The sequence below is a fragment of the Carex rostrata genome, chromosome 5 (assembly GCF_964058835.1).
Source record: "Carex rostrata chromosome 5, lpCarRost1.2, whole genome shotgun sequence".
In the NCBI taxonomy this organism is placed as follows: Eukaryota; Viridiplantae; Streptophyta; class Magnoliopsida; order Poales; family Cyperaceae; genus Carex; species Carex rostrata.
The window spans coordinates 2,931,686-2,947,852 of NC_135922.1; the positions used below are offsets into that span (position 1 = coordinate 2,931,686).

Consider the following 16,167-nt stretch of genomic DNA (forward strand, 5'->3'; position numbering starts at 1 on the left):
CAGCACTGCACACGAAAGATCAGATCACGTCACGGCAAATAAATGGTCAATTTTGAATAAACTAACTTAAATTATGAAAAAATAGTTAAATGTGATTAAATATGGCCAGTTACTATGTGCCTTGGTCATGGCGTGACTAACATAATGTGACCATTCACGTGCGGTGGGCCATTAGAATTAACTTGGGTGAAACCCAGAATCGAAATTAAATTAACTAATGCAAGTAATGTAATTAAGAACATGCACAATTAGGAGTGTCTGTGGGTATAGTACGGATTGAGTTGAGACATTTTCATACTCATACTTAAAAATTAGCTTACTCATATTCAAACTCTTACTCATTAAGAATTAGCTTATTCATACTCTATCCTTATCCATACAAAACGAATAACGGTAATTAATTAACTAATAAATTGATAGCATATATAATTGGGAGAATTTCATCAATAGGCAAGGGATAAAGCATCGTCCTATCCTAGAAAGTGTCTTCTCTTTGATTGAAAACTGGACCCCTAAAAAAGTTGGAAATAACGTATGCCTCCCTCTAAAATTCATAATATCATATTTACCCTTCTAAATTTCAAAAAGTCACAAATATATCTATTTTATTTTAAAACTTATTTTAAATTTATTAAGTATTCATTTTACCTTTCATTAAAAATATAAAAAATATATGCAATATGTTTTAGAATAATAAATTTTTAATATAAATCATTCTAAATATAATAATACGAATATATAATTATGTGTATAAATACAAAAATATATAATATATAATTTCGTACTTATTAATTACTAATGGATATGAAATAACTCTTATTCATATTCTTATCTAATAAGTTAACAAATCTTTTCTTATCCATATCCATGCATATCCATATTCAATAAGCTAAAAAAAAAAAAAATCTTACCTATACCTACCTTATACAAATCAGATAAATAGTAAAAAGGATTTAATTGACTCCCTATGCACATCTGAAAAAAGAAAAGAAACATGATACGTATATCCTCAAATACAATAAAATAAGTGTGATGCATGGATACAAAAGTTTAGCTCCTTTCATCACATGCACATTTATTAGCTCCTTTCATCGCTCCAAGAAATTAATAACATTCACATCTAAAAAAAAGAAAAAGAAATAAAGAAATAAATATAAAATTTGGTGACCAAGCAGATTTTATTATGATTATTATGTTGAGCAGTTTGAATCGACCGTTTGAATTTTAAAAACAAAAATAAGAATGCGAGACATGATTGAGGAATGAAAAACACGAGACATTTAAACCATGCTCGTACCAAAAACTAGTCTTCACTAGTAATTAGAAAATATTTCCAGTGTAATAATTCAAAAAAAGTTTCATTACTTTAATATGAACTGATTTTATCATCATTTCATATTTAAGAGAATTAATTTCCAGCTTTAATATGAAATGTTTTGTATCCGAAAAGTTCTTCTCCGTCTAATAAACTTTACCTCAAAGTCCCCGAAACTTTCAATTTTCACTAAGGCATACTATCATATATGCTTTTCGACATTTCTTTCATTTTAATTTATTTCTCAAACTGTTATTTTATTTCATAATTCTTTTCCAACCTTCTCAAATTCTTTCGCATTTACCATAACTATAGTTAAGTTAACTATATTTGTATTTTATTATTTTCTCTGTCTGTATTGAAATGGCCCTTGTTTTTTTATTTATTTGTTTTTCCTTTTTGAGTGGGACATAATTTGAATTTTTACATTATATGAAAATTTTATCATAGCACGGAGTGGTCCGTAATCTTCATTTCCTGAAATTTGTATATTCCCTAATATTTTTTATATTCCATAATCTATCTTCATACTTAAATTAAACAAATTTGAGTGAGTCTATGCTACTATGCATAGCGCGGATTGGTCCGTAATATGGATCAGTATTTTTATTTTCAAAATTTTAACAATCGATCCGAAAATCACAGTTTGTGAATGGTCGAGAATTTTAACAATCGAGTCTATTTTCAACATAATTACGATATGAATATGTACTTGTAGACCGAATTTTATATTTTGTAGAATTTTTTACTATTTTTTAAGATAGGTAGAAAATCACAGTTTGTGAATGGTCGAGAATTTTCCGATCAAGTGATTTTCTACCTAAAATGTTATTGATTCACAATTGAAAATCACTTTAACTGTTCAATAGTTGTTAGTTAACAATTGTAAATTAATTGCCAAAGGAACTGACGCAAGGGCCCTACCTGTCGGTTTCAGCATTTTTCTTTTGCTTTGATATTTAGGTGAGAGTGGTGTACATGAACCATTTATGGCAGGGTATTAGGTTTCTTGTACTCCGTGAGCAAACAATTCGGATAAGGGAACCGTTTCGCTAGCATCGATTCCCTGTGCCACTAAACACATGGGCCCACTTCGTCAGACTTGGTGAAATTTGGATCCTAGCACTGTGCCTTTTGCTTTCTTCTCTGGTTTTGGTGCAGGCTGGAGATGTTTGGTTTTGCGCTCTGAGGCTCTGTTTAATGGGTCCACAACGTCAGGGGCTGCGGAGGCTTGTATTTGAAACGCTGGCGTTTCTTATGTCCCCTCCGATATATTCTGAATGGAAATATCCAGTCCCGCAACTCTGTTTCCCTGTTTAATGGGTCCCACTTGTCAGGCAGCTCTCTGAGCCTGCTTATGTTGGATATCACCCACTTTTTGCACCCAAATTGATCTCCAATCTTTATAAAAGTCATATCTAATTAACCATTTGGAGATTTGCAGCGTTCTTAATATAAAAATTCGTAGTTTCTCCATCTGCTTCTCGTTTGGAGTTTGGTTTTATCAATGGAGTTGGGCCTTGCACCAATTTTTCTTATTTATTTTTTTCCTTTTGCTGCCTTTCAAAAATGGAGATGAATAGGTATTTGAGAAAAACCTTAACAAAAATGAAACAGAAGAGATGGGTTTGTAAATAGGTCAGTTATTCCAAAATTAATTTTTTTCATTTATTTGAGATGTTGCTTTTTTTTTTTTTTTTTTTTGAATGAAAGGTTATATAGCCTAGAATTATATTACATTATTACTAGTAAAAATTTCATTGCAAGACTAGACAACCCACTGACAACCTTTCCTCAAAAAACCCTATTGGATTTTAGGGGCGGTAGCAAAGTCTCAGCTACCCAAAATTTGCATATCAGCCTAGGCAACCAGCAAAACTCAAAACCCTATGTTTGTTCACAGGAACAGAATTACTGCAAAACTCAAATTGGTACGAACACTGGTATTCATAAGCTTATTTTTTTCCCTTCTTTCTGAAACAAAATGGGCAAGCATGCTCATTCAATGTTTCTATCTAAAAGCCTTTCTCATAATTTTCACTTTAGAAGTTTAGGAACAAACCCAATCAACGAAATGTGATACTTGGTGGTTGTATTTTATTATCAACACCCGCTATTTGCCAATTTCATCTGAAGTTCAACATTAATCTGATTCTTAATAATAACAGGGACATAGTCAAGAATTGTTTTAGGGGTAGACAAAAGTCAAATAATGTAGGCAAAAATTAAAGATTGAGGTGCGCAAAAGAAAACTGGGCTACACAGTTGAATTTTGGAATAGGCATTATGGGATAGGCAAAGCTCACATACATATGGATTTAGGCTTAATTTTCAATACCAGTAAATTTTCAAAATCTAGGAGTAAGCAACTGCTTACCCCTGTCCCAATGCGACTCTACCCCTAAGCAATAATACAATATTTAAAATACAACAATAATTGTAAGAGTATTTTCAAATTGAAGGGGCAGATTTAAATCAAGAAGCAAAAACATTATATTCTAATCATGTTCCTGTTTTTTTTTGACGTTGTCATAAAGGGCTTATACACCATTAGATGTGATACAATTCCAGCAGCATTTCCTGTACCCAAAAGCTGTTGGGAACGGTCACAGAAGCGTTCAAAGAGTAATTTCGTCGAACACATTGTGAGCATACTCTAATAAATGAATAATTGGAGAAATATAACAGAGACACACAAGATTTTACGTGGAAATTGTTACGGGAGAAAACTATGGGAGCAAGGCTCAAAATCACTATATGAAGGAGTCTTACAATACAAGGTATTAACACTCTCTCACACTCGCTCACAATTTCATATACCAATCTATGAGATTATCAAGTGTATTAGGTGGATTAGTACAAATTAAGAAAGCAAACCTTAGAAAGAAACTTGGAAAAGAGGCTTTGTTCTAAGAAAGAAGAGAGCCGGTCATCACCAAATGATTCACAGATTGGATCTTTCAATTCCAAGTTAACTAAAAAAAGCAAAAGAATCAATTCCATGTCTTCAAATGCAGTAATGCAACCTGCTTGGAAGCTGGCAACTCATAATTGATCTAGTTTTAAATAATGTTGTAGATTACCAGTATCTACTGTTTGGCATATACCAACCTGGTAGTGCTGAAACACATAGGGGTAATGATTCAAAACTCCAAATACTTTCTCCAAAAGATATGCCAACACATCCACCTCATCACCCAGCAAATCAACCTAACAAATACAAACATAAAACCAATAAAAAACTTGTGGCTTTAATGGAATGGAAAATTTTACCCTGACAAAAACTGAAAATACCCCAAGGACCCCATTTTATTTTTCTGACTTCTCTGAAATGGTCACTGTACTAGTTCTTTTTTCACACTCTCACTACTAGATAGGAAGGAATTAATTTACATAATAGTTTGAATTTGACAAGCATGGTACCTCTTTCTTAGCCGTGCAAAGATTATCACTTTTATTTCAGAGGCCTTCTTGTACCACTCTTTTTGAGGACTCTCCTCTTTTACAAGAAAAAGAAATTCTCGAATCTCCTATTTTAACAATAATTTCGAAATAATCCACAGAAATTTTCACTTGGTTCCCTCTTCTTTTGTTTGTTTGCCTTATTAACATTCCCAAAACTCAAGAACACTCTAGGTGTATTTTTGTTTTTGTTTTGCTTGTTTGCCAATATGGCACTTAAACAATCCGAAACAAAAATAATCAAATGATTTATGTGGGCCGGGCAGCCGATGTAATATCATTTTTATTCGGAAAACCGATAGAAAAAACAAATTTGTTTACTTCTCCAGTTGAGTGCACTCGATGTTGCTCTCTTAGTGCAAATGGCCAATATATATATATTAATATGGGGTCCACCATTTTTTTTTTTTTAATATGTAAATTTAGCACAGAAGAAATGGAGCCACCTCATTTTTTTATGCAATATATTTTTTAATATGGGGTCCATGTCCATCTTATTATTTTATTAAATGTCTCAATGTAGAGAAAACAGAGAGAAGAGATGGGACCCATCTCGGATTATTTATCAAGTTTGAATAAAAAACAATGCTTCTAATTATTGTATGAATCTAACAATTGAGATACACTTTCTGTTTTTCTCTATAATTTTTTAAATAATTTATATGAATAACAAATTCTCGAAAACAAATATGGTTTTATCCATCTGAATCTGCTAATGGTTTGGATATAGATATTCGGAGCGGATAATTTTATTCGGATATTAAATTAAAGAAGAGTAAATGATCCAATATTTCTATGAATAATTTTTTTTTCGAAAACATATCCGGTTTTATCTGTCGGAATCCACTATTAGTTTGGATACTGATATTTGGAGTGGATAATTTTATTAAGATATTATATTAAAAAAGGAAAAAATTATCCAAATACGGATACAGATTCTGTAGTTAAAACGGATAAGATATCCGAACTATATATTCGGAACCCATTTTCAGATCCAACACTCTCTTTCCTCTCTCTGCAGCACATGATGGCTCGAAAGTCTTTTAAGTTTTTTATACTTTCCATTTCTAACCACTCCAACTCTATTAATAGAGTTGTAGAACTAAAGACTATCCGGACTTTTATTTTATTTTTTAACAAATGGTCCACATAAACCAAGTCCATTGATGCGCCATATTGCTTTATTTTTTATTCTTTTAACAATCAATGCGCCATATATTGCTTTAGTTGCAGCAGACAATCGATGCATAGATTGTTCCCACAATGAGCTTAGATAAAAGAGCAGGGTTCAAATGCCTTCATTTTTTATGCTTTTATCGTGTCTTCATTTTTCAAAACTTCAATAACTCAAAATTTAAAATTTAAAAGTCAAAATAAAACCGTTAGATGTGATATACATTATTTTCTCTATGTGCTAATAAAAAATTATCACATTTCAATTTAATTTTTGTGTGAATCAATAAGTTGAAAAATCAACATCTATAAATTATCCACATTAGCACATTTTTTACAAGCTCTTGATGACAACCAAAATAAAATTGAAATGTCATAAATTTTTACACATGAATAGATAAAATTATGTAGATTATATCCAATGTTTTTATTTTGAATTTTAAGTCTTAAATTTTGAGTTTTTAAAGTTTTGAAAAATGGAGGAATAACGGAGGCACAAAGAATGAAGACATTTGAACCCTCCTCTAGATACAAACAACAGAACTTAAAAAAAAACAAAATTGCAATGCAATATAAAAATGGATAATTTCAATTTCAATTTTTTTTATTTATTCATTATGCTTACACAGTTACTGATAACAAATTTTAAAATATGAATATAAATATAACTAAAAATATTTATTACAATTATATAAAAGTACTCCCTAATTTACTAGTTTTCACCAAAAACACTGCTAGAAAAATAAAAAAAATTCTTTAACAAGTTAATACTTTTGTAAACAATTTCTGCCGATTTTATTTGTTTATAGCATTTAAAACAAAACAATCAAAAGGTATCACGCAGATGAAATTTTTTTTTAAATGTAGCTTAGATACAAAGTAGTTGTTATTTTGTGCACTACGTTGCTACAAAATTGTAGTATTGCATATTTTATTTTGCATCTTAGACGTTTTTATTTAGTAACGAGTAAATGCATTTTGCATTTGTTGAAAACATTAATTGAATGAATAATGTTAAATATGAAATTGATTAACTTAAGAAGAAACACGACTTAAAAAATTTTTAATTAAATAAATGATCATAACATAAATGGTGCTTGATTGCAACTTAAAAAAAGATCATTTCCTTCCATCTTCATCTTGGTTCTTGATTGTGTTGGCCCATCAGTAATCTCATTACCGATTGACCCTTAGGCCCAAAAGTCATCAATTTCTGTGAAATGTTGTTACATTGAATTTATTTTAGACCAATTGCACGGACACGCTTTAGGTTGGGCTTAAATGAGACATCTTTTTGGGCTGCTAAATATCACTATTTGAAACAAAGCACAAATTAATTTAATGGTACTTGAAGAGCAGTTCAGCTTGGACTAATCCAATCGAACGTTAACAGAACACATCCTAATTGAAGACAAAAGGAAAAGATACTATGAAAAAAACTGGATCAAAATAAAAAAAAAAAAAAAAACCGGATCGAAATTGAACCAGAGTTTCTAATTTTGTACTACTATGGAACATACAAAAAAAGTAAACAAAACTAAGAAACTGCTCTTTCTGATTCAGTCTAAGAACAAAACAATTAATTAGCATGGTGCTGTAACACCAGTGCCAAAAACATCAATTAATTAGCATGGTACCAACTTTTGTACCATGCTAATTTTGCACGGCTAATTTTGTACTGACTCATGATCGTTGGCCCTCGGGGTAAGCATCGGTGGTGCCATCTCCTCATAACTGAACCATGGCACCTCTGTACAGAGATACTCTAGGGCCTCCTGCATGACCTACATATAAATAATATTTGCCGTGATTTTCAATAACTACTTATTTGAAAAAAAAAAAATATATTGTTGTTTGTTACCTATGTGATGTATGCGGGTCCTGCCTCTTGTGCTCCCTCCTTGTTGCGGGATATGCTGGACATACGAATTCCCTCCACACATGGAGTACAACCAGTCTTGATGTCGGTAAGAACTGCCATCTGCAGGGGCATCTGGGATCGGTGTGCTATGTTCCTCTGTGTTCTCGCTAGATGATATTTCACGCCAGTTGGGCGGGTCAGTGTCCTCCAGCATGGAGACTAGTCACCCTTCTAAGCTTGCATACTCGACGCTACCAGCACCATGCATGAGTTGGCATATCCCTACTTTTCTCCAACCCTTTGTAACAACTAGCTTAATAGCGTAAGCACATGCCCTCATAACCTGCAAATGAATACGGATTAAAATAAGAAACATTAACATATGAATTTGTAATTTGTACAAATTAAGGCATTTACCATGCGAGTAAGGCATTTGTAATTTGTAATTTGTACGAATTAAGGCGAGATACCTAGGGTCTGGTAACTCTGAACCAAGTCTAATATTTTGAAAACCTAAATTTGATCTTTTCAAGGCAAAATACCTTGGGTCTGGTAACTCTGGACCAAGTATGGTATTTGTAAAACCTATATTTTCGGGCCTAAATCCTAAACCCTAGATTTATACAAATTCTAATAATTTATAATATTTAATTAATAATAAAAATAAATAAAAACATATTTGTAACAAACTTAGGACTTTGCAAAGTTGCTCAGAAAGGGTTTGGGAGAGAGAGAGAGAGAAGTGGAAAGTGAAATTTTGAAATGGTTTTTTCTAAAACCACCGGTATTACCCCTTATTTATAGAAATTCCTACTGCTGACATTGCTAGCGGTACCGACAATAAATGCTACTGCTGGCAATGCCAGCAGTAGGAGACAAATGGTATTGCTGTCAATGGTGGTATGGTTATGTTCTGATATTTTCCAATGTGATGTTATGTTTGAGTTATTGAATTTTGTTGTATTATGAATACAAATTTAGGATTTCTTGGAGCTGTCATGGTCATTTTGTCTATGAAATGTTGCTGCATTGGATTTACTTTAGATAAGTTGCACAGATACGCTTAGGTTGAGCTTAAATTTTGAAAATAGACGGATGGCTAGTTGGCTATGCTAAATTCGACCATCTGATCAAACCAGAACCTTAATCCCACCAAGCTCTTCACAGGCAGATCGACACTCTCTACTCAAATCAATCCAATAAGCCATCAAGGAAGTTCTCAGGATCTTCACAGGCATTGTTTGTGCAAGTATCACTCTTCAGAACAAAATTACAAATGTACTGGTACTGTCGATGCTATCCATCTACCATATCATCAAGAACCTGTGAATCCAAATTTCTTTGTTAACATGACATTGGGTTGCATAGAAGTAAGCCATCAATCAACATTTATTACCCCTTCAGCTTGGATTAATCAAACAGAAGAAAACCTGGTATTATTGTAACTTTGCCTTAACAAAAATTTGAACTGCTTTGGTTTAATTTTCAACCAACAATAAAACCTAGGGAATTTTAGATATATGCCCATCATAACTTGTTCAATTAGATATTTCCCCATCCAAATTTGAAAATTACTTATTTCTCCATCTAAACATTATTATTTTATTAATATACCAAGTTTTATTTTTTTGACTAAAAAAAATCATATTAATATTAATAAATATCTAATTGACAATTTTGAGCCTTACTTTAAGCTATACTGTTATTCTCAATCATTTCCAGGCTCCCTTCCTTTTATATGTGTAAATTTGAGAAACTAAAATGTGGAGTCAGCATAGCTGAATTTCTCGATGATTGTCAGTTCACAGATGTGGAGTCGGTACTGCTAGCACTTGGTTGTAAGGAGTGCCTTGTTCCAATTGAAAGTGCAAAATCTGTTGAATTAAAAGCTTCAAGCCTCTTTATGAAGTTACCTCAAGATGCAATGTACTGTTGACTGAATGAAAAAAGTCCACGTTCAGGTCGAAAGATCTTGTTCAAGCTCTAGGCCAGATTCTGTGGCGGTGCGTGCATTAAATGTATTTGAGAGCAAGACTGACCAGAGCCAGAATTTTAGCTTGTTCGGTCTAATGAACCATACCTGTACTGCTGGTATGGATGAACGTCTTCTACAGTATATTGCAATTGAAAAAAATTATGTGTTTGTTAAATCTGCACAGCAGTATACTACCTTACTATTGGCACCTACAGTATATACCAAATTAGTAAATACATTAGGGAAGTTCACTGCTTTGGTTGAGATTGCCATAGACCTCAATAAAATAGATAACAGGAGTATATGATCTCACCAAGCTATGAGATAGAGCTAGCTTCTCTCAAGGATCAACTGTCCTTCATCCCACACGACCATGCACTGTCACGCGTGATCCTCAACCTTCCTTCCGGTTTTACCTCTGTCACACACACGACACTCATTTCAGTTTTCTGGTATTCTATTAATATGGCAATGCCTGACTCATGGTCGTTGGCCCTCAGGGGAATCATCTGTGGTGTCATCTTCCTCATAACTGAACTATGGCTCCTCTGTACCGTGATCCTGTGAGGCCTCTAGCATGACCTACATACAACTCTCTGCTGCAAAAATAATTACAATTATAATTAATCAAATTGTCACTGTATGTGTGTGTAGGGGGGGGGGGGGGGGCATGTTGAGATAGAGATCCTTTACCTTATAAAAGTAGCAGCTGCTTCCTTGGGTACCAAAATCCATTCTCGGGCAATTACGAATATCAACCATCTCCATCATGGAGTGTGACACATTGCCCGTAGGGAACTGCACCTGCAACCCTTCAATTGCAGTAAGGTTTGCACACTCATGGATGATTAAGCGCTGAAGCTTGGATTGTGGCAAAAGGTGGATTTCAGGAAAACAGCAGTCAACTATCTTTAATTCTTTCAGTTGATATGGAATAGTTAAAACCTCGTGAAATTGGGGACAAGATTTAATGGCAAATTTCTCAAGTAAAGGGAGATCTTGCAGAAATGGAAGTGATATGAGCTTAGGACAACCCTCAAAAAGGAGGTCCTTGAGAAATGGCACGTCCCCATCCATCCAATGAACCAAGACCAGCTCTGGACAGTTACGGATTTCTAACAGCTTACATCTTGATGGTAAAATGATTTCACGAATACCACAGTGGACTATCTTCAGCGTATCAAGTTCTACAGCTGGCATGGCTGAGAAAATCGTTAATTTTGGGCAATTAAATAGAGACACTCTCCCCATAGAACGTGGGATAAACTCTCTGTAGTCAGAGATATTTTGAATTTCAGATTGAAAACCACTATTTCTTTTATCCATCTGTTTCATTTCTTCCAGGATGGCTGAGAATGTTAATAATTTGGGGCATCTAGAAAGTGAAATACTCTCAAGAAAAGGTAAGTCCCCATTTTTGTAATAAATTGAGACAAGCTCACTACAATTAGAGATCGAAATCTTTTGAAGTTTAGATAGTGATGAGAAGTTGATTTCTTGAAAGACACAATTTGCTATATACAGCTGCTTAAGTTCTTGGGGGATGGCTGAGAGCCTCAACAATTTGGGGCATCCAGAAAGTGAAATACTCTCAAGAAAAGGTAAGTCCCCACTTTTGTAATAAATAGTGATCAACTCTCTACAATTAGAGATTGAAAACTTTTGAAGTTTAGATAGTGATGAGGGGTTTATTTCTTGAATAAAGCTACAATCTGCTATATCAAGCTGCTTAAGTTCAGAGTGTGAAGAGAACTCGATTTCTTGACAACAACATCCATTTACCTCTAACACCTCAACCTTTTGTGGAATAGTTATTTTCCATAATTTAGGGCATTTCTTTATGATGAGTTTCTTAAGGCCGGGTTCATCACCTGCTTGCCACTCCCCCACATTGACCATGTTATTAAATGAAGGTTCATGTGACAAAACCATGTTATTGAATGAAGGTTCATGTGACGAAAAACTAACTCCAGCAGGCTGCTTGGATGAATAATTTTCAAATAGAATCTCTGAGCCACCACTCTGGTATATTTTGAAATATTTGAGATGTAGCAGTTGACCCAAGAATGGCGGCAACGAAAGAAACTCCCTTCGGAATTGCAGAGTTAGAGTTGTCAGCTTGGACATTAATGATGGATCAAGCAACCAAGGAGGAACTCCACTTCCTCCATAATTTAATATTACAAGCTTTGTGAGATTACAATGAGGTTGGAGGCTCTCAAGTACACCTTCTTGTATATTTTCATCATTCTCATTCTTTGCATTGGTACTTGAACTGACAACTATATAGAAAAGTGGACCTTGGTATTGCTTTTGCAATGAGCTTTTGAGAGCACCAATATCTTCCTCAAAGTTTAGAATTAACTCGCGTAGATTTGGTTTCGATACAAGATTGGCCTTCCTAGAGTACTCGATATTACCAATATTTTTTAGCCCTGAGATGGACATCAGCCCACTAAGCCTATTCATATCCCTTAATTCTCCCAGCCCATGGATCATGTCACTTCCCATGACTTTAAAATGCCCACTTAAAGTTATAAGATTTGTTAATTTTCCAATTCCAGATGACAGGTTACAGATAAAATACTCTGATAGCTTTAGAACACGCAGGTTTGGTAACTGCACTATGCTCCTAGGCAACTTTTTGAGTTCCCCACAGAGTTCTAAGGATAATGTATCCAGATTTTGAGGTAGGGATATGGATTCAGGTAACTGCTTTATTTTACTACTAAACTGAAGAAACCGAAGGTTAATAAGGGATTTGATGTTTTCAGGTAACTCTAGAATATTATGGCAATTAATATCCAAAGTTTGAAGGTGGTAAAGAAGACATAAAGATTCAGGAAGGCTTTCTATTTTATCATCTCTAATAGAAAGATAACGCAAGTGCTTCATCGTGCTGAGTGTGTCTAGCAGCAGACAATTCCTCAACTGAAGAGCTCGCACATAAGTAATTCTAGAGAAAATGGCAGAATCATCTATGTAGTTTCTTGGGCATTCCCAATCATATTTGTAGTTTCTTGGGTATTCCCTTACATATGTTCGAATAACTTTATTGTTGCAGGATGCTAAAAAATCTGACAATTCATGTTTCTTGGTTAAGTATAGGTGGGTTATTTGGTATGAACTATTCCATAGATTGTCATTCTCTAAAACAGGTAGGTTTGTCCTTTGCGAAATGGATCTTGCTAGATCATGAATTAAATCATGAACATAGCACGTATTGTACTTCCCAAAATCAATGAGTGATCTGCCTTGCAATTCATTCAAGTACTCACTTCCTATTTCTTCTAATGTTTTCTTAGTTCTTGATGAGTTGGTATTAATGTAACCTTGAGCCATCCAAAGCCTAACCACAAGATCTTTCTCAATCCATTTACCTTTTGGAAACATGCCTAAATAAACAAAGCATGGTTTGAGATGTAGCGGTAATTTCTGGTAACTTAACTGTAATGGGGTTAAAATTTTGCCATTCTCATCTATTTCAGATATGTCACTTTTCAAAATTTCTCTCCATTTCTCTTCATCCATATCATATCGTAGAATGCCTCCTAGCACCTTGGTAACCAAAGGGGAGCCTTTGCACTTCTTGACAATAGAAGGACCAATCTCAAGAAGTTTTCCATTTTCACTTGCCTCTCCATTGTCAAAAGCAAAATGCTTGAGCAGAGACCAGCATTTTTCATCAGGTAAGCAATCCAACTGAATAGGAGATGTTGTCTGCATGATTTCAGCAACCGAGGTATTCCGGGTTGTTGTCAATACTTTTACAGTTTTACCACCTTTTAAAGCAACCTGAAAGTGTTCCCACAGTTCTTTGTTTTCATTCCACATATCATCTAGCACAAGAAACAAACTAACATCTCTTATTTTTTCCTTTAGAATTTCTTGCAGTGTGTTTAGCTCAGAAAACTCACAAGTTGTTCTGTTGATTGATTCAATTATTGCTCTAGTTAGGCGTACTAGGTCAAAATCCTCAGAGACTGACACCCAAGCTCTCTTGTCAAACAACTGCAAGAACTTGGAGTCATTGTAAACGAGCTGAGCAAGCGTGGTCTTGCCCAATCCGCCCATCCCAACAATTGGTAGAACCATAAATTCTAGACCATTTAAAGTGTTGAGGACGCTAATGATATTCTCCTTCTCCTCCTCTCTACCAAAAATAGCTCTTTCATCCACATGAGAGCTGGTTGGTGGCCGGATTTGTGTACTGCTAACCAGCCGGTTCCCATCCTCCTCCCTCAAATGAAGATCCCTATGAGCATTTGAAATCTCTTGAAACTTTTCTGTTATGCCCTTGATCTTCTCTGCCATGCCATCTGGAATCACAACCTTTGTAATACTAAATGAATAAGAAGCAACGGAGGATGATGTGTGCATCTTGGCAAATTTCCTCTTAGTCCCTGTTGAATTGTATATCAATCTTTCTCTTATTTCCCATGTTTAACTCAATATATATATATATTACTAATTCCTTGAGAATTCAATAAAAAATAACACAAGGGTTACCTCAAGGATTTTTTTAGGTTTTCTATTTTTTTTTCATGTTGGTTTGGATGGAGTGTATGTGGTTAAATTCCATACAGAACCTTTTTTAGGCAACGAGGATACGAAAAGTGTGACAATTTGAGCTGTATCTTATTCTGGTACCACTTCGGCACTATGCCAGTAAAGATAAATGGAAAACAACTCAACTGACACGAGTCAGCATACACACATGGAGATCCAGTAATACAAAAGAAGTGTGCTGAATTTTGCTAGGTTTCCATACAATGATGAAATAGTCATCGGACATTTCATCGAACATCTTGTGTGCAGTAATTAAAGTACCAAATTATATACTTAAAAAAGGGCACAAAGTACCAAACTATACAATTAAAAGCATACCCCTGTCCCTATAGTAGGCCTCAATGGCAGCATCACCGCTGTCGACAATGGATCTGAGCACCTCGTAGTAGAACTCATCAAGAACATCCTCTGCTTGGTAGGCAACACCTCTCAGCTCCTCCAGCCACAGCCGAACAGATCTGTCATGAATTTCCCTCTCTTCAGCATCCTGTTGAACAGCCTGGATCCTTGTAAGCATCCAACTCAGCTTCTCCAAATCGGCTCTGACACTTTTCTGTTGGTCACTAACAGGGGAAGTGGAAGTGGTGCCACGAAAGGCCTGAAGGAGGTTGGTGGAGAGGGATTGGATGGAAGAAAACAGTCCGGACGCCATTGAATCTGATGAATTGAATTGAAACTCTCTTTTCACTTTTCAGTCTCTCCGTCTCTACTCTCTCACTTGTGGAAATTAAGTTTCATTTCTTCCATGAAGTTGTTGTCCTTGTGGAGTTGGTATGCAAACCGTGGGTATATGCAAACCGTGGGCTTATAAACCGTGGTCGGAAAGGGTTGTTATTATTATTATTATTTGAGTACAACTAGAATGTTGATAAGCTTATAAGATTTTTTTAGTGAGCTTCACTTTAAAAATAATTGATTGGACACAAACGACGAATTCGAAATGTTAAAATCAATTTACTTACTGACTGATGTGTTTACACGTGAAATGTATAAATATTTAAATTAATTTAGCATAAAATCAAGTGGTCTAAAAAAGAAAGTTTATAAAATTAGTTTTAATACCATTATTTTTTAGTAATTTTTAACCGTTTGATTTATTTAAACAATTTTAATTTGTTATTTATAATTATTTCGTTAAATTTTGAAATTAACATATCAATATCAATCTCAAGAACACACTAGTTCATTTTTTTTTTTTTTGCCTCTGTCTAAATACCACGGACTATTAATTGTCGTTCATCTATTGCCACACCAACCATCAGAAGAAATCTAGCTCCAAGCCAAAATTGAGTTCAATTTTGGTGAACTGAACCCAATCGAAATAATAAAGAAAGAAATATTGATAGAATACGGCACTTCTGTGTGCAAAGACCGATGGCATAAAACAATGCTTAAAAAACAATCAAATTATACATGTAATATGTTTTTTCAACATGATCTGTATTCCACACAGCAAAAAAACTCGGAAACTAGCAAGAGATGCAACCTGGTTCCGTTTGAAATTTTTTTTATGATAATAAATAAATAGATAAAAGTAGATATTATTCTATACTATGTTATAAAAAAAAAGGTACTATTGCATGATTTTATTTCGTCTCTTACATGTCTTTATTTAGTAATGGGTAAATGCATTTTACAATTGTTGAGAACGTTAATTGAATGAATAATGTTGAATACGAAATTGAATTACTTAAGAAGAAACATGACTAAAAATGGTTCAATTAAATAAATATACATAGTCATCAGAATATAATCTCATAAATGATAGTTACTGGAGGAGCCTTGAATGGAGTGGAAATACAAAATCACACC

At 34.2% G+C, this 16,167-nt stretch overlaps 2 protein-coding genes across 2 annotated transcripts in view; both read right to left on the reverse strand.

The window, feature by feature from the left end:
- The window catches only part of LOC144554497 (putative disease resistance protein RGA3), a 107,254-nt gene that overhangs the window by 49,085 nt on the left and 42,002 nt on the right, over window positions 1-16,167 (reverse strand). The gene's annotated exons all lie outside the window — the stretch shown is intronic.
- On the reverse strand, window positions 10,324-15,007 carry LOC144554366 (putative disease resistance protein RGA1). The gene is made up of 3 exons (XM_078302691.1): window positions 14,674-15,007; window positions 10,480-14,189; window positions 10,324-10,368 (listed from the first exon to the last, which is right to left on the reverse strand). The coding sequence occupies exons 1-3, from the start codon at window positions 15,005-15,007 to the stop codon at window positions 10,324-10,326; spliced, it is 4,089 nt and encodes a 1,362-aa protein (XP_078158817.1).